The sequence below is a fragment of the Lynx rufus genome, unplaced genomic scaffold (genome assembly GCF_022079265.1).
Source record: "Lynx rufus isolate CCGP_SWC_20201006 ecotype Redwood Valley unplaced genomic scaffold, mLynRuf1.p SCAF_10, whole genome shotgun sequence".
Lineage (NCBI taxonomy): Eukaryota > Metazoa > Chordata > Mammalia > Carnivora > Felidae > Lynx > Lynx rufus.
In genome coordinates, this window is record NW_025814824.1 from 76,659,670 (window position 1) to 76,679,336 (window position 19,667).

The 19,667-nt window shown below is 44.2% G+C and overlaps 1 protein-coding gene across 3 annotated transcripts in view; it reads right to left on the bottom strand.

Moving 5' to 3' along the window:
- ASTN2 (astrotactin 2) overlaps positions 1 to 19,667 on the bottom strand; it is an 882,297-nt gene that overhangs the window by 442,220 nt on the left and 420,410 nt on the right. For 2 of the 3 annotated variants that reach the window (XM_047068551.1, XM_047068534.1), the window contains 2 exons: positions 19,410 to 19,484; positions 18,499 to 18,636 (listed from right to left, as the gene is read on the bottom strand). In XM_047068551.1, the coding sequence (XP_046924507.1) occupies positions 18,499 to 18,636; positions 19,410 to 19,484 (213 nt within the window). The remainder of the gene's footprint in view (positions 1 to 18,498; positions 18,637 to 19,409; positions 19,485 to 19,667) is intronic. The other variant, XM_047068542.1, reaches the window with a different exon arrangement.

The following is a 19,667-nucleotide window of genomic DNA, read 5'->3' on the forward strand; positions in this document are numbered from 1 at the left end:
TACAACTCTTGCCACTTCTGTTTAATATTGTACTGAAGGTTGTAGTCAGAGAAATTAGCCAAGAAATAAAGAAATAAAAGGCATCCTGATTGGAGAAGAAATAAAACTATCTGTATTTGTAGATGTCATGACTTTTCATATAGAAAATCCTAAAGAATACACACACACACACACACACACACACACGCACATGCACACACACAGAATTTGAATTAATAAATGAACTCAGTAAGACTTCAGGATACAAAGCCAATGTCCAAAAGCTAATTGTATTTCTATTCAGTAGAAATGAAAAATTAAAAAAATGAAATTAAGAAAATTTGGGGCACCTGGGTGGCTCAGTTGGTTAAGCGTCCAACTTCCTCTCAGGTCACGATCTCACAGTTCATGAGTTTGAACCCTGTGTCAGGCTCCGTGCTGACAGCTCAGAGCCTGGAGCCTGCTTAGGATTCTGTTTCCATTGCTCTCTCCCCTCCCCTCCCCTGCTTGCTCTCTCTCTCTCTCTCTCTCTGTCAAATACAAATAAACATTAGAAAGAAAAGAAAAGAAAATGACTCCATTTTCCATAGCATCAAAAAGAATAAAATACTTAGAAATAACTTTTTGGGCTGAGCACTGGGTGTCATATGGGAGAGACAAATCACGGGGTTCTACTCCTGAAACCAATACCTCACTGTGCGTTAACTAACTTGAATTTAAATGAATAAATTTTGTAAAAAATTCACAAAAGAAGTGTAAGATCTGTACACTGAAAACTAAAATAATGCTGAAAAAAATAAAGAAGGTCTAAATAAATGCTCATGAATAAAGACATTTGATACTGGAAAGATGGCAGTACTCCCTGAACTGATCTACAGAGTCAATGCAGCCCCTACCATCTCCCAGTGGATTTCATTTTTAGTATTTGTTTTAGAAGTTTACAAGCTCATCCCAGAATTTATATGAAGATATAAGGAATCTAGAACACTTGAAACAGTCTTGAAAAAGAAGAACAAAGTCAGAGGACTCATACATCCCAATTTCTTTCTCCTCTTTTCTCTCCTCTCCCTCTCTCTGTATACAGAACATGTGCATGTGTACATGTGTGTGATGTGTATGTTTGCACGGTATATATTTCTTCTTAACTGTTTGAGAGTAAGTTAAAAACATGATGTCCCTTTACCCTTAATACCTCAATGTGCATTTTCCAAACCCAAAGATATTGTCTTGTGTAACTCTCTGTTTTATTTTAAGGAGAGAAAGCGTGTAGAAGTGGGGAGAGCGCAGAGAGAGAATCTCAGGCAGGCTCCACACTCAGTGCAGAGACTGATGCAGGGCCCGATCTCATGACCTTGGGATCATGACCTGAGCTGAAACTAAGACTCGGACACTCAACCTACTAAGCCACCCAGGAGCCCCTTTTATAACTTTTATAATACAATTACTTATATCAGGAGATTATCAGTGATGTAGTACTATCACCCAAAGAACACATTTCTCCAAGTGTACCAGTAATGTTCTTTTTTTTTTTAAGATTTTATTTTTAAGTAACCTCTACACCCAACGTGGGGCTTGAACTCACAACCCTGAGATCAAGAGTTGCATGCTCTACTGACTGAGGCAGCCAGGCATCACTCACTAATGTTCTTTATAACAAAAGAAAATCCCAGCTTGGTCGGCATCCTTTCACAATGTTAAACGTGTGTCAACTCATCAGGTTGTAATAATTTGAATATATCACAATTTCATTTGTCAATTATACCTCAATAAAGCTGAAAAAAATAAAAAAAGAAAATGCCAGCTCAAAAGCTGCACTCAGTTGTTAGTCTCTTTGGATTCCTTTAATCTGAACAAATCCTTTTCCAGTTTTGTCTTTGGTGAGCTTGACATTCTTAAAGATATAGGTCAGCTGTTTTGCAGAATGTCTCATGTGTCCTCATGACTACATTTGGGTTAAGTGGTTTTGGTGGGAATACCCCCAGAAGTGTTGCTCTGGCCTTCTCGGTGCATCATATCAGCAGGTTCCTTGTGGAGAGATCTGCTGAGATTATGCAACTATCCTGTTCCTCTTCCACCCACTAGGTCTGGCATGCATCCACAGATTTTAAAAACTCACCAGATTTTAAAAACTCACCAGACCTTAGCCAGGACTGAGGGTCACTCATTTACCCTTATCTAAGGAGGCAAGACCTGGCTTTCTGGAAGAAGAACCATTTAAACTGAAGCCTCCAGGGGCGCCTGGGTGGCTCAGTCGGTTAAGCCTCTGACTTCGGCTCAGGTCATGATCTCAGGCTCGTGAGTTCGAGCCCCACGTCGGGCTCTGGGCTGACAGCTCGGAGCCTAGAGCCTGCTTCGGATTCTGTGTCTCCCTCTCTCTCTGCTCCTCCCCCGCCCATGCCCCCCCCCTTCAAAAATAAATAAAAACAAAAAATAAGTAAATAAAGATAAAATAAAGAACATCAGGAGTGAAGGCAGGAAGTGATGTGAGGAGGGGATAGCGGTGACTAGAGAGAGGAAATGGGAACTGGGCAATGCAATAGGGCTTACTGAACAGCAGTGGCGCTGTATGAGGTTGAGTGTTGACGATGAGGAGAGGTCAGGCGCTATGGACACGCATGGAGAAAGGGCTTGTGGGATCACATACAGCTTCCTGGGGGAGGCGGCATACGCCGAGTCCTGTTGGCTGAGTATAAAGAAGCCAGATGAAGGGGCAGGTGATTCCTGTGTTCTAGGCAGTTAGAACTGGAAGCGTGGAGGAACTAAAGGCACTCAAGAAGTTTGGATCTTGGGGATGTGGCTGGAAAGAGAAGCAGGGCCAGACCCCCAAGGCTGTGGGTTGCACTGAGGAATTCGGGCTCCATAGCTTCCTGGCAAGAGACAAGGGGAGCGATGGGAGGGTCTAAAACATGTTTGTAATCCCAAGGAATCCACTCTAGCTGCATGCGGAGGATGACTCAGGAGGCAGGAAGGACACCTAAGAGGTCTATTTGCTAATGTTGTGGAGGAAATCCCTGCATCGTGTCCACACGGACTGGGGCTGGACAAGTGGGAGCCATCATCACGGCTCCCAGCTCAGGGACGATGGCCAGGCACACCCGTGAGTCTTTGCAGGATCCAACTGGGGTCTTTTCTGCAAGCTTTTGGGAGGACAGGTTAAAAAGAGGAAAACACCGTGGCACAGGGAAGAGACAGAGGACAACGACCTGTTGGCCGGGGACGGGAAGAGGGGAGGAAGAGCAAGGGGCTCGCTCCGGTGCGGAACGGAGACAAATGGGCAGTGAGTTCCGGAGAATACATCCTTTCTCTGGAACACTGGCCTCTCCATCAGGGCCCCGCACAGGCCTGTCAGGCGGGAGCGGAGCTTTTGTGCCTGCGCGGCTGTGCTCCCGTTGCCATGGCGATGGGGCCATAAGTCACGTCTGCTGCTGCTACACAGAGGCGCTGTGATTTATGCCTGCCCGGCTGGGATTGTAAACTTTTTTTTTTTTTTTTTTTAATGTTCAAAATCCGTCACAGCAAGGGAGGGCGGGGTGTGCCTGGCTCACTTTGGAGGAGTGGGTTAGTCAGACCTGCCTGCGATGCTCCTCCTCGCCCCGCGGGCACCGGGCCCTGGGTGCTGGAACTAGCAGCCCAGCAGAGCTCTGCAGGGCTCCTTTCAGACCAGGGGGAAGGGTTCCAAAAGCCTGAGGCTGATGCTCATTCCTAAGACCAGAACGCTGCCTTACTCCTGAGACCAGTTCTTCCTCCTGTCTCCCTGGGGCCAAGTCTATGCAGGCCAGCATGCCTCTATATGCTTAATACGGTGGCTTCATAATCTGCCCGACACCCTCACCCCTTTAGAACTGGGTCTCTAGAAGGATGTCATGGAAGGAGCATGAATTTGAAAGCCTACCTCCTGAGCCACAGTTTTTTACATCTGTTCAATGGGGATAATATAATTTCATCTAAGGTAGGGCTCCTCAATCTTGGCACCAGTGAAATCTGGGTTTAGGTAGTTCTTTATTGACATATGGAGTTGAATAAATTCCTTATTGAAGGGGGTGGAGTGTGCACTCTAGGATGTTTAGCAACATCCCTGCCTCTACCAGGAGCATTTTCCCACCGTGGCCACCAGAAATATTCCCAGAGATTGCCAAATGCTCCCTAGGAGCTAAATCATCTCTTTAAAGCCCATTTTGCAGATGAGGGAAGTGAGGCTTTCCCCCTTTGGACCTAGAGTCCCTCAGCTCTCATGGGCAACCAAAATCTTTCCCCGAAGACCAGGTCCTTTCTGGGATATGTAGATTCCCTTCCTATTTCCTGTCATGCCTTCCAGATACTGTATTCACCCCACTGGCCTGGACACCCTCATCCATCCTGCAGCACCTGTACAACCCCAGTGTGCAAATGTCATGCACCCTCTCAGGCTGTCCCATTTCAATGTGCCAGTCTTGTACATGAGAGGATGCTGGCAGGGCTGGAAAACGCCCTGGAGGGGAGGAGGGAGAAAAAGGTGCACTGTGGAGCCATACTCTGCTCCAGGAACTCTGTACCTAAGATGCTTTCGAGGGGTCTGGAGTGGCTTGCTAGGACTCACTGGGACTACCATGCATGCTCCCCCCTTGCCCCCAAAACCATTCTCTCTCATTGCCTTATTCTTTTTTCCCTTTTTTAACTTGTAGTAACACAGACATAAAATTTACTATCTTCACCTTTTTTTAAGTATACAGTTCAGTGACATTATGCACACTCATATTGTACAACTATCGCCACCATCCATCTCCAGAACTTCTTCGTCTTGTAAAACTGAAGCTCTGAACGTGCCAAACAACCACCCCAATCCCCACGCCCCTCGGCCCTTGGCATCCACCATTCTGTTTTCTGTCTCTGCGATTTCCGACTACTCTAAGTACCTCATATAAGTGGAATTATACAGTATCTGTCTTTTTGTCACAGGCTTATTTTTCTAAGAATATCCTCAGGGTTCATCCACGTTGTAGCACATTAGAACTCTCTTCCTTTTTAAGGCTAAATGATATTCCATTGCACGTACGTACCACATTTTGCTTGTTTGTTCAACCACTGACGGATGCTTGAGTTGTCTCCACGTTTTAGGTACTGTGCACAATGCTATAAATCTATTGTTCCTTTTTAAAAAAAATTTAATGCTTTTTTATTTTTGAGACAGAGAGACAGAATGCAAGCAGGGGAAGGCAGAGAGAGAGGGAGACAAAGAATGGAAAGCAGGCTCCGGGCTCTGAGCTGTCAGCACAGAGCCCAATGTGGGGTTCGAACCCACAAATTGTGAGATCATGACCTGAGTTGAAGTCGAACTCTCAACCACCCAGGGCTGAGCCACCCAGGCACCCCTCTTCTTCCTTTTTGAAACAACTTGAAGTTACATTTCAATGACTCGTTCATCATGCACTTACTGAGTGATTACTGAATGCCAAGGGAAAATGGAGTTTGCAAAGAGCATGAATCACAATCCCTTTCGAAAGGCAAGATTTTTTAAAAAGCCTAAAGAAGGATTCTCATACTGGGTTAAGTTTGGGGTAAATCATAAGAGCCAATATATTTGTGCCAAATGCATCATACATTACATCACTTGATTCTCAAAGAGATCTTATGGGGCAGCCATCTTTATTCTGTTAATGTAGAAACAGGCCGAGCAAGGTAAAGCAACTTGCCCACCTTAACCAAATGGGGGTGGCATTGCTGGGATTTGAGTCAGAGCATCCGGCACTACAGCCTATGTGGCTAACGTCTGGTCTATGCTGAGCCTAGAGTTCCAAAAGCCTAGATTACTATGAAGGTTTTCATCTTTTTCACTACTTTTTTTCTCTTGGCTACTTCCTTTTCCTCCTCTGCCAGTTGTAGGTGATGGTACACATCTACCCACTCAGGATTTGTTCCTCCTCTGAAGTATCCAACATGCCCATTCTATTTAAGCCTACACTTTCCATGAGGGCCTTCTACAGGGTCAAGGAGACAGAATGTGGAGCTCAGCAGCAGCTGGCCTAATAAGCCAATAGCAGAGAGGACAGCCCTCTGCTCCGCCCTCCCCAAAGAATGTTGTGTACCATTTGAATCTCAGTGGGCTAATGTGGTACTACCGGCAGTGGGTCTCAAGAAATGTTGGTCCTGAGCCTGTACCTCATTAAATACTGTTGGGGAGACTGTGTGCAGACCTTGCTTCCTAAAGACTTGTGATGTTCATTAACATATTACCGTCCTTGGGAATGCTGCCACCCAGGAAATCAATGTAGCCACTTCATTTATCATAGGATTTTTAAACCCTTCAAATTAGAGAATTCTCCTTTTTTATTCTGTTACATTTACTACCCCCAAAGTACTGGTGTTATTTGGAACCCCTCTACAACAAGATGGATGTGTTTATAATGAAGTACAATAAACACCATGAGGCCGGAAGTTTTGATAGGGACGTTTGATGTTAAGGATATTTATGGGTAAGGGGGTTGGGTGAAGCGCAGAGACATTATAAAGAAATTTGTCAAGCAATTTATTGATAATATCAAAATATCCCCATGACGGTGCCACTGCAGCTACATCAAACTAGGGTCATCAAAATGCTCTGTATCCTTGCTCTGAGACACTGACTGTGCCTAGGACTGGAAGTGCAAATATGGCTAAGATTCAGGCCTTGACCTCCAGGAACACATAGATACCAGGTAGGGGCAGAGTGGGAATACTCACTTACCGTTAACTATAATGCAAGGCAATGAGCTGTCCCATAATTAAGAAATTCTACTGGCATGCGCAAAGTGTTAAGGGGGTCACGATTCCAAGTGGATGGAAGGAAGATATGTTCTGGAAAGGTTGCTCAGAGGAAGTGACACTTCTGCAAGCCTGTGATGGATGGAGAGAGTGTGCCAGGAACACGGCAGACTGTGTGAGCATGAGGACATTTCAGGCAGAGGTACAACACTGGTGAAGACAATGAGATAGGAATGTGTCTGGCATTTTGAGGGAATGGCAAATGGGGACACGGTGAGAAACAAGATCCCAGAGGGGATGGTGGTCATATTCTGAAGTGTTAATGTGTATCAGGAGAAACGGTTTGGATTTTTATTGTGAGGCTGTGTGGGGCATGTTGGGGGGCTCTAAATGGTTTTAGCAGGAGATAGGCATGGTCCAATCTGTGTAGCAGTTGGATCAGGCATGTGCATGGGGATACAGGGAGGACTGAAAGCAAGGAGATTCTTTGGGAGGTTTTGAGGCTAGGAGTGTTAGGGAAGATGAAGAGGCACGGACATTTTGAAGGTAAAATGGGAAGGTTGTGCATTCATGCTGGGTCTCTTCCATTTATTCCTCCACATCAACCCTCAGCTCATCCTTACCCTGCTTTGGGCCTCAGGAGGTTGAGTTTGGTCGACAGGCTCAATGGACTCTCTTGTCTGGGCTCCCGTTGGGTCAGCCAGTGTGGGGGCACTAGCAGAAGGTCTGGTGGGAGGTGGATGAGTGAGGTTGGGATATTTATTCCCCTGGCTTCTTTCCTGTCTGTGTCTCTTGACTGAAGGCCAACGCTCCTGTCAGGCAGTATTCTGCATGCAATTCTCTCTCCAGGCTCTGGTAACCTCCCCCTCACCTTGACTCACTGATACCTGCCACAGTCTACTGCATATCCCTTGTTGTTTCTCCAGAACTTCCCCTCCCCAACTTTGTGAATAGCTTCCTTTTAAACCTTTCCCAGCTTGAGCAATCCGCCTGCTTCTGCTGGGACCCTCTTTGATATTAGTTTCCTTGATGAATAAGGGGAAAAGGAGGTAAGTCTAATATCCAGATCAATTCATTTCTCATTGAAATATCCAAATCATCTTTCTGACCAGACTGCACTGGTGCATGTATGTGTGTGTTGAGTAAAATGGGAATTGAGACTTATCCGGCAGAATAAGATGTGCTAAGGCAAAAGGGTGGTCCTACCCAATCCCAATGAGTGGGTCTTGGAAGGCAAAACAATTGCTTAATTTAGTTTATCTTGGTAATCACTACCCCTGCGTTTCTGCTTGAATAATTTAAAGCCTGGATGGTTTAGGTGAGAACAGAGCAAAGATATCTAAGGGAACATTGTGAGACCATGACAAACAACACAGCAGGAGGCTATGAGATACCCACAGGCAGAAGGTGGATTCTATTGACCTAGAACCAGCCACATGATGGCATAGAAATGGGAAAAAAAATGACTCAGATGGTCACTTCCAGTTTGTGAGCTTGTAACTGTTTCAACACGCCTTTGGAATGCTAAGATTCAGTTCAAGACCCTTGTAATGAGGGTGGTTTGTTTACAGCTTAGAGTGTTCCATTTTTAAAACATTATAAGTGAAAATGATAGTACAAGACAGTATCTAGGAAGCACCTCTATAGAGGCCCCAATTCTGCCTCAAGCCAGAAATCTATTTCAGAAAATCTGTTGGAACCAAGACGAGATTATCCAAATATACCCCCTGAGATAACAGATAGATAAAAACAGACAGACGGAGTGAGCCCCATTTCTAATTCATTCTCAGTATTTCCATCCACATGACTATCTGTCTCCTACATCTCAGCAGCCAAAAATCCCCTTTCGTTTTACCGGGACACACACATCAAGTCATCAGATACAAAACCGGAAGGAGCTCTGAATACTACCAGTTGACAGTTGGCAAACACCTGACTCTTCTGTTCCAACTCCCATCAATACTGAAGGCAGGCTTCATGAGCTGATCATGACACTTTTCCCACCTGAGTCTGGTCTGCAGCCTCAGAAATCATAATATGGTAGGCATCCCCAACCCACTAACTGAAGTCGGCACATGAGATGTCCAGTAGCTGCCATCCATGATTCAGTCTAATCTCTCAGGCAGATGAATAACTAGAAGCCCAGGGAGGGGCTTTGAAGTCATGTGTTGGAGTAGATATGCAACTGATGGCCCCCTCCCCAAGCCCCAACCTTCCTCCCATGCCATCTGTACACTGTGATCCCACTCCCTAATCAGAGACGGCTAATCTGGAGGGGAGCTCCTAACCCATTCCAGGCCAGTAAGATTCCTTCTCTAGGATCTTTCAAACTGCAACCCTAGGAAGAGAAGAATTCACTCTTTGGGCTAAGAGCACAAGGATATGGGGGACTCAGGATTATCACAACTCCTGCTGTGGAGTGAGAGTAGTCAGGATGCAGTTGTGCATGCAGAGAGAAAGAAGCCATCATGAGACGATGCAGAGGCAAGACAGAACGCTAATGCCATGTAATTCCCTCAACCCTTCCTCCAACCCCTGTGGCTCAGCTGATCTCCCTCTCTTCCCATGGTGTCCTTCCAATACAGCTGTCGTTAACTCATTTGAATTGAACTTCTGTCTCCTGAAACCAAAAATATGCCAACTGATAGGGAGCAGAATGGGCTTCCGTGCAGTGAAACAGAGGAAGGGAGGCACAGTGGCGTGACTGACACCGGTAGGTTCCTGAGATCACAAGCTCTGTGTTCTAATCCCAAACCTTCTCACCAGCTGTGCTGCCAAGGGTCTTAGAATGTCAGCTCCTCACCTGTGAAATTGGGGGATAAAAGTAGCACTGAACTTGGAATATGGCTGTAAGGACCACACATAGGACATTGTGCGGACGAGGCTTCTGCCTGGGTAGGCATGCCTGGAACGCCACTTATAGCTGTCTTTAGGGTGAAGCTGGGACTCAGACACAGGTATCCTGACCCCCAGCCCAGTATGCTTGCCCAAAATTGCACTTTTCATGTCTCCCTCTCCCTCTTTTCATCCAAAGAGCTACAGTCCTATTTCAACATCTGAAGTCCCATTTGAAAAGTGTTTAACTTCTAATGCAGATATAACAAGTCGTTTCTCAGATTCACTGTATCTGCAAAGCCTTCTATAATTCAACATCAAATATTTATTATTACATTTATTAAAGTTTTAATAATTTAGCATCTCCTGCATGTAAGGGAGAAGCTTAGCTAACTGGTTCTCCTTTATCCAACCTGGGTCACTTCAATATTTATATTCCAAAGTCTCCATTTGAGTTTCATTTAGCAGAGGCTGTGTCGTGGGCCCTCCGCCTGAGCTCACAGTTGGTGCGTGCTCCAGCCTCCCCAGTGGCAAAGACTAACAGAAATCTGGTGCTGAACAGTGTTTGAAGAGATTTACCGAGCCTGGGCAGAAACTCATCCTAATAGACTTCACTTTTATTATGATCGCTAAACTGAAATGGGGGAAAATATATATGTCTCCAGGCTCACTGGCTGAGTGACAGGCAGCCAGGATGTGAAGAGATGTGGGCATGGAGTAGGTCCATTTGAGGGAGCGTAGAGGCCTTTAAAGTAATGCTTCTCGGAGGGGCTTCGTCTTCCTAGAACAAGGGAGGGATGTGGTGGTGCAGGGCAATTGCTAATGCCAAGTCCTATGAACCCAGCTGTGAGTGACAGACACACTCCCTACTGCCCCCACAGCCTCTCCCTTTTCCCATTTAATATTTTGTCTTCCACTAGCATGGAATGGACTTCCACACACACACTCAGTGGACTAAACGGTCCACAAAGATGAAGACAGAAAATCCAATGGGCTTAGGTCCCGATCTTACAGAGATTCCCCCACATCAACAACAGCCAACATTTACGAAGCAGTCACCAGACAGCTTGCATTCAAGTCTTCGTTCTGCCACTCACTACTCATAATATGTTGGACAAAGAAATTAAATTTTGTGTGCCTCAGTTTCCTCACCGGTAAATAATAATGACTCCGTCATTCAGTTGTTGTGAGAAGTCAGAACTGATACATATAAAGGGCTCCGAGAGGGCCTGGCACAAAATAAGTGCTCAATACATGGCTGTAATTATTATTTATGACTGTGGGCCAAGAGTTTAAATGTTATTCAATACTCACAAAAACACTCAGGGGCGCCTGGGTGGCTCAGTCGGTTGAGCGTCTGACTCTTGGTTTCGGCTCAAGTCATGATCTCACAGTTTCATGGGCTTGAGTCCCGCATCAAGCTCTGCACTGACAGCATGGAGCCTGCCTGGGATTCTCTCTCTCCCTCTCTCTCTGCCCTCCTCCCCACTTGCTCCCCACTCTCGAAATAAATAAACTTTAAAAATAAATCCAAAGATATAATAGCAATTCTTATTCTTATCTGCAGATAGGAAATGGAGACGTGGAAAGTTTAAGTTACTTGCCCAAGGTCAGTTAATGAGGGGTGGAACTGGCATTGGAACTCGAGCAGTTGGGCTCCAGAGCCCACACTAATCCCTTCGCCTAGTACTCCTCTCATTGGGTGGGTAAGTAGGTTGCCTACTGAAGTTCTCTTGCTCTTTGGGAAGGGAACTCTATGTGAGTAATTGGTGAGGAAGGGAAAGTGGGTGAAGCTCGATGGGGCTGATGCTACATGATGAGGGCTAAAGAAGCCCACTCCTGTCCCAGCATCCCCACTGGGATGCACTTCAAGGTTGCCCGCCATGAGTATACGCACACCACCACCATCACTAAGATCTGCTGAGTTTATGGGGAAGGCAAAGGCGAAAAGTCTGAGTTTCACTCACCTCCAATAGGAGAGAGCCATCCTGAGTACCTGAGGTCTGAATCAAGGGACACCCGCTCCTCCAGACTCTGCTTCCTACAGGCATTCCCATCCATTGCTCCTGTGTAATGGACCACCTGCCTCACTCCTGCCTACCCTACATATCCTGATGTCCTGCTGCTCTGATGATCCCTGGCCTCCACCACTGATGCCACCTGCTCAAGAGGAAGCATGCACACGTCCCTTCTCTGTGCTGTGAACTGTGCCTTTTATAACCTGATCCCCCTGTGCCGTATGGTTACCTCCCTATTTGTAGTACCGTGTCTGCTCAAACTTCTAAAACATTCCACTCGTTGAACACCAATTACATGTAAGGTGCTCTACGAGTTACTCTATACACATTATAATATCCTCACAACCACCTGAGGGAAGCACAACCATCTCTATCTGCCAGGTTCAGAAAGGGGAAGGGGAGGAAGTAAAGTTACTTGAACTAAAGAGTTCAGGTTGCAAATTGTGCACAAAGACTCATGTCCAGGTGTGTAGGATTCCAATCCTACACTTTTTCCAACTGGTTCATCTCTTTCTGATCTTTATATTTCTAGAACCAGCACAGTGTCCGTCACACAAAGATGTACCTACAATGCTTCTGTTGAGGGTGTCACCTTAAGATGCACAGCCCACATTTCCAGAATACATTGCATCTGCCTGGAGGTAGTGTCTGGGAAAAGCCGGATTCTGGTATCTGGGACATTCACACAGGAGCACCTGCCGGGGGCACTCTCCTCAGCTGTCCTCGGGGGATTCTGCTGATTCTGCTAGGCGAGGTAGCCACAGCCAAGGGGAGAGAGAAGAAGAAAATAGCACGCTTGTTCTGTTTCCTCTCCTCTTCTCCCTGCGCCCCTTGGCACCAGCCCCCAGACACAGGCTCCCTCCTCAGACATGCCACTTGCAGTCCCCATGCCTTGTCCGTGGAGAGGGCACCTGTGGGGTTTTCTGTCCAGCATCCATCCACCGCCTGTCCTGATCTTCCTCTAGGGGACAACTGTACCTGCAATCTCAGTCCACATGGTAAAGGTGCCTCTGCTCCCACTGGCTTCGAGGGAGGGTCAGTGACCCCAGGTCTGGAAATTTGAGCACTTTGCCCCTTTAGACACTGATCTGGGATACTGGAAAATGTCCCCAAACAGGACAAATAGGGTCAGCACAGTCTAGAGATGAGAAGCATGGAGTCAGGAGTCAGGTTCCCAGGATTCAAATTCTGGTTCTACCGCTTCCTGTCTGTGTCAGCTGGCAAGCTGAATGACCTCTTCGTGCCTTAGTTTCCTCAAGCATTAAACGGAGCTAATAATGGGTGAAGATTCAATGAGCTCATTTCAGTAAAGCACTTACATCATTGCTTCCTTATAAGGGTACTCGTTATGGTACTATGGGCCCATCTAGATAATCCAGGATAATCAACCTCTTTTAAGGTGCGTAACTACATATGCAAAGACCATTTTTCCAAATAACGTAACATTTACAGGTTCTAGGAATTGGGAGCTGATACCATCGAGGGTCATTATCAGTCTCCCACAAATGGAGTCAGAAAATCGGTCTCTCTATCAAGTTTCCAGGTGTGCTGATGCTACTGGTCCAGGGACCACACTCTGAGAACCAGTGACCTAGTGACTTCCTGCTAAAACTTCACAGTTTCACCTGAAGGTCTCTCCTCTTTCTCTGTCCTGCTCTTTCCTTCTATCCTCTTGGGCTGTCACCAAATATGACATCTTTTGGTTTGCACTTTTGTCTCAGCTGAAGCACTGAGATCTCTGTCTGAACATTTTTTATATCTCTAATACTTAGCCTGGCATATAGTAGGTGTTCAGTAAATTCTCAGGGCTTGAAATTGAAAGGACAAATGAACAAGGAAGCATTCCTAATTCCATTCTGAACAAATTCAATGTGAAAATTGTAACCAAGTGAGAAATGCTGGCTTTCATTCTGATATCCCATTATTCTTTCAAAATTGTGCAGGAATTAACAGTAGTTCATCATTTCCTTTCCATTGATTGGAGATCATAGAAAAATCACTGAGGGGCTCCAAAAGCTGGGCTTTGTGGATGATTATTATTCCAACTATAATAGCTATTCTTGCATTTCTCTTCTAAGAAGAATCGGCTCTGGGTAAAATTGTGAAGGCTCAGTGTGTAGAAATAAGTGTTGTTTGCCATGCTTCTCTCTCCACAAGGATCTTTTATTTCATCTCTCAAGTCAGTATCTTGTTCCACGCTCCTGGCTACCGTGAGATCCATGGAAGCAGAGGTGGGTCTTAATGTCTCTGTATTCCTCAGGTATCTTGGCACAGTGCCTGGCACACAGGAGGGGCCCAGCTAAGGTTTTGAGAATTGAAAAGAGTCTGGATGCAATTTAACGAGAGCTCACTCATCCACCTTTGTAGCTGACATCGTTAGTGTCTGAGAATCTCATTCCCGGCAGCTTCCCGCTGGGACAGGCTGGGAAAACGGCAGATGTCCCCAGGGAGAGTTCTCTTATTTGGCCCTTCAACTCCTCAGACTTGAAAGTCTTCCCTCTCGCCTTAGATTCTACATAGCCAAAATCCATCCACAAGTCAAGGTTAATTGCTAATGTTCTCTCTTGCACTTTCTTAATCCTTTTGGTCTGGAATTGCTTTTTTCTTTTCCAACCCCCCAAGGAACTCCATGTGTATGGCACGCATATCCCTTCATTCCTTCTACACATATTTTCACACACATGAAGCCAGAGACCTACCACACTGTACCAGACTTTGTAAGTTAACATTTAAGTCTTCCTTGAACCCCATGCATGACAAAGGGATGAATGTGAGCTCTCAATACTAACACACTACTGATTTTAAGATGCATCATGGATGGGATGTAGCCTTTTACCAAAAGGAGAAAAGAATTAAAAAGAGAAGGAGAACACAAATATGTTACACTATGTTACAGTAACAACAAACGTGATAACTAATGCTTCTAGATAATTCCCCATGTGCCAAACTCAGTGCTCTCCAATGTATTATGTCACTTGATTCTCAACAACACACCCCTACATGGTATAATCTTCTATCCACATTATCCACAAGGTGAAACACAGCTCCAGAAAAGCTCGTGCAGTAAGCAAGTGGTAGAGGTGGGATTTGAGCTCAGGCAGTTCAGCTGGGCTCCATAACCGAAAAAGAACTACCTTACGTAATAAGCTGTATGCTTAGTCAAAACGCAGCATACATAAAGAGAAGTGTGTAAATCGTTATCTATACAGCTTGGTGAATTTTTATAGGAGAACACACCCGTATAACCACCACCCAGATCAAGAAATCAAACACTGTCAGTATCACATAAGTTCTTCCCTGTTTCCCACGAATCACTGCCCTCTCTTTCAACAAAAAGTAATCCTCATCGTTTCCTCTACCAGCACAGATTCATTTTTACTATTTTTGATCTTCACATACACATAATTTTGTGCGTCTTCTGTGTCTTCTATAACTCCATATTATATTTGTGAGATTCATTGATGGCAATGTGGGTGGTTGGTTGGTTTTGTTGTTGTTGTTGTTACTATTCATCGCTAGTAGTATTCCATGGCATGACTATTTCATTATCTATTTCGTTTTTTTAACTGATGGGATTTGTGGTTTTTTTACACCCTTTTAGGCAGGGTGAACGAATGCTGCTATTAGCATTCTTGAATGTATTATTGGTGGTGCATATACACACATTTCTGCTAAGTATATTATTAGAAGTAGAACTGATGGATTACACCATATACTTTAGTAGATTCTGCCCAACAGATTTATGTACAGGTCATGCTAACTTACATTCCCACTACAAAGGTTTCAGAATTCCAGTTGTTCTAGGTTCTCACAAAAATTTGTTCTCATCAGTTGTTTTAAACTTAGCCACCCAACTGGGAAGAGCCTGTATGTTTGACCGCTAAATTGCTCTGCCTTCCATAGTGTGAGATTCTGTATTTTCCAAATGACTTGTCCCAAACTAAAAAACAACAAAAAAGTCAACAGGCAAAGCATCTTTAAGTTTTCCTTCTGATTCTGCTGTAATGCTTATCTTTTTCCTTTCTGGCTTGGCTTTTGAACAGCCTTTCCTCTATTCTCCTGGCTGTGATTCTATGGCTTATTATTGGCTATCTATAATTATGATCTATTATTTATTAATTTGTAACATATCATCTGACTGGAACTTGTTAATTCTTTAAACACCCATGATCACTTGCCTGGGCAATGTCATGTCAAACAAGCTTTATTAGTGCAGCTTGGAGAACTCAACCTACATAGCGCGGATTCTTTTGAATGGTGATGACTGCCATCTTTTATCCACCCTTGCAGGGAAACCAATGGGCACTGGTGGGAGGTATGCTGAAGGTAAGACTTAAAAGGCTGTCTGCTATTTCTCCAAGACCAGACAAATCATGAGGGCACCTCTGAGGAGGATAATAACCTAATGCCCTAACCAAACCAAATATTCTTCAAATATTTGTGTAACTTTTCTTTAAAGGAGAACCTCAGTGGTTTGTGAAGGAAGGGTTGAGAAGGAGTTTCCATAGCTACAGAACACCATCCCCTCCTCCCATCCTGAGCAGTTCTGTTCTGGCCCCAACTTGGTGTGAGTGTGTGTGCCATGTAAACAGGCACAGCCTTCTTAGCAGGAGGTGAGGAAAAACATCTCCTTGTTATTGACTCATGCCCCCTGAAGGTCTCACCTTTTCCAACTTACTGCACTATCCCTTCTAACTACATATAATACTCTTTCTGAAATGTATGCTAGTACTTATACTTTTTCTTTTCTTTTATTTCTTTCTTTCTTTCTTTTCTTTTTTTTTTTATTTTTTTATTTCTAAAGATGTTTTAGAGTCCCTGCATGCAGATATTCTAGGCCCTTCTTTTCTGGATTGCTAATTCAATGCAAATCAGATTGGATCAGAAAAGGCAACTGAGTCATCCTGTGGATTATGGTCTTTCTCAATAGCCCGACATAGCATACGATTTTCTTGACTCTGCCTTCCCCATCATCCCCAGTTTCTACTTGAACTCTACTGTGGTTGGAATTTAGTTCATCTAACATGGGTATAATGTAGCACTGGGAATGTATCACATACTAGTGTTAATATATCATGTTACTTAATCATTACAACAACTCTTGGGAGATGTTTCAGCAAAATAATTAAAAACATGGGTTCTGGAGCTCAAGAGATCATGGGCTGAAGCTTGGGTGCAGCACTTACTAGTGAAGGCATCACTCTTATGCCTCACACTTTCTTTTTAATCTGGAAATTCAAATAATAATAGCATCACCTTAAGGGGTTTTTGTTAGAATATAATGAGATAATGTTAGCAAAGGGTTTGGTATGTAATGGATAATCAATGGCTATGAATTATATTATTGTTACACTCTGTGAAGAAGGCACGGTTACTATCCCAATTTTGCTAAGAAAATGGAAAGTTAGCAAATTGAATTTGGCCAGGATCACATACTTCATACACGGTAGACATGGGCTTCTAACTCAGACCTGTTCAAATCTGGAGTGAGTGTTATCATGACACCGGTACCTTCACTGAAATTACAAATTCAATGTCAACAGTACAGAACTTGGAGGAAAGCTAGAGGAGAACTTTCAGCTGATATCAATCAAGATCACTGGGTCTCCTTGAGAATAGCTCCTCAACCAGATGATCTTTGCTCTACTTTTAAAATATGTAATGCAGAGAAACCTTAGCACATGCTTTACTCAAGTCCACTGGCCTGAAGTCTATCAAGAATAGAAATAATGGCAAACTGCCATGAATTTGTGTGTGTGTAAAACCATCTTAGGTCTTAATAATTACCAATTTGTTTCCTAAGTGCTATCCCTTAACAATTTATTCTTTTTCAAACTCTCTCTTTTGGGAAACATCAACATCCATGTTAGGGCCATTTCACCATGAAAAGTTGAGAAGGTGAGAATAAACAAATCGCAAAGCAGAGACCAACCCAAACCCAATCCAAAGAGTTGGATTTGGGAGCTTCTTATCAAGATGCCACATACATACTGATGACATCTGGATTCAGAAAGGCCCAGAGCCAGCTATGCAGTGGTAGAATCACAATCACAAGGATGAGGCTGGTAAGGCATGATTCTGAGTTCCAATTTAAGAGTGACCAAGCTGTGCATGTGCCGCTTTCAAAAGCTGAGTCCATTTTTAGTAACATTAAAATTTCTGGAATGCTTCCCCTAATCAAATTGGAAGGAAAGAAAACAAAAACAAAAACAAAAACTTCCACTAGAAAGCTCCAGAATAGTGACAGGAGCAGATCTAAGGCCACTGGTTTAATTAAATCAATAAACATCTAGTAGTTGTCCAATATGTACTGGGAACTGGGGATTAGAAAGCTAAATAAGTTATTTTCTTTGACCTTGAGAGATTCACCACATAATGGGACAGAATGATATGTAAGCAACTAATTACAGCACAGTAGAGCAAGTCTATAATGAAGTTAACTACAAGGTGCAAACATGTAAGGAAAGATGTAGTCTCCATCCTTTCCTGAATGAAGAACAAATAAATTTGCCCTGTGCATCAAGAACCTATGGATTAGTCCAAAGTCTGTCCCAGTACCAGAGTCACAAAAGAAGCATCTAATTCTCTCATCTTTCACTTTCATGATTCTCCAGTGTACAATATTAAGTAAAGTTCTTTTATAAGATATAATCATTAATAATCCCAGGATGAGCCAGATAATGTATTCGCTTCCCTCATATTTTACATAAACCCAGAAGGAGTGTAATACTGTTGAAATATAAACCATTGAGGCCCACCAATGGGGGACACTTCTAGAAGTGTAGAGCATGACATATTGGACAGTGTTCTTCACATCATCTACTAGGCAGGTGCCTACTTCAACACTAAGAAGCCACTTCAGCAAAGAGGTCCCTGTGATCCTGAACCAGAGGGGCTTCTAGTGTGCCAAAGAGCTCTTGGTACACAACAGTGGAGATGACTTCCCTACCTGACATCTGCAGGGTCTTCTGTGACGAGCACATCGGTCTTGCAGCTGGCCAGAGGGTTGATGGACAGCTCCACAGGCGGAACCACAAAGCTTTTGCTGACAGGAAGCCAGAGTCCTTGGCCCAAGCTGAAAGTAGACCTGCAATGTAAGAGTTTCCATTGGGGAACTCCCTGGGAAGCAGAGAGAAAACAGAAAATAGGGGCCCCTCCTTCCATCCCCACTAGGGCTATGTCTTACTTCCCACCCAACTGAGTCCCCTACATTCTCTAATGCATGATTTTGGCCAACTCTGCCAAGACTTGAATGTCATTACTTAAATGTATTAATCATTTGGCCCATGCACTGCTTTGCATGGCTAGTTTTCTTATCCTGACTACCTGTCCTGACTCCCAGTAAACAGCAGGCTCTGTGAGGACAGGGACTATTTTGGTTATGCTTTCCCAAGCAGTCTTGAGCAAGCAGGAGTTCCATAAGTGGCTGCTAAATCAGCAGGGGCAGTCTTCACAAAGGTGAAGAGCAAGGACCCTGAATCAGTTTGAACCAAAATCTGATTCCCAGTTCTGCCACTTAATTTGTTATATGTCTTCATCAGCTGAAGTACTGAAGTTTCATACGAGATTTCATGGAAGTGGCAGGAAGAGGTCCTGTGGCTGTAGAATATTTTCAAAGCACTGGACTAGATAATCAGTGAAGCCTCTTCCAGTTCAAATATCTGAGTTCATAAGTCTAGATGCCAGACAAATGGGAATTAGATTCTCATCAACATTTGGGCCATGATGGTACATTCATGCCAATGAGAGTTCCTCTGTACTCAGTGCAACCTGAATGAAGTTCACAGGCTCCCTTGACTTAGGATGCATGACTATGCCTCCAATCCCCAGCATCACGCCCCAACAAGACTGTCAACTCACCTGAGAATCTTTTCAGGAGCTTGTTCTCCTGTTACTAGGTCATAGCCCCTCTCAAGTGTAGTGTAAGGCCAAGGTCTGTGGAAAGAACAGAAGGAGGGAAAGAAAAGGAGATGGTGTTAGTCAGAAGCAGGTAGGATTCATATGTGGACACTGCTTAAAAGTAGCTTTACAGACAACCAAATTTCACAGGATAATTACAGTTGATCCTTAAATAATAGCCTCACTCCAGTCAAAACTCTGTGTATAACTTTTGATTCC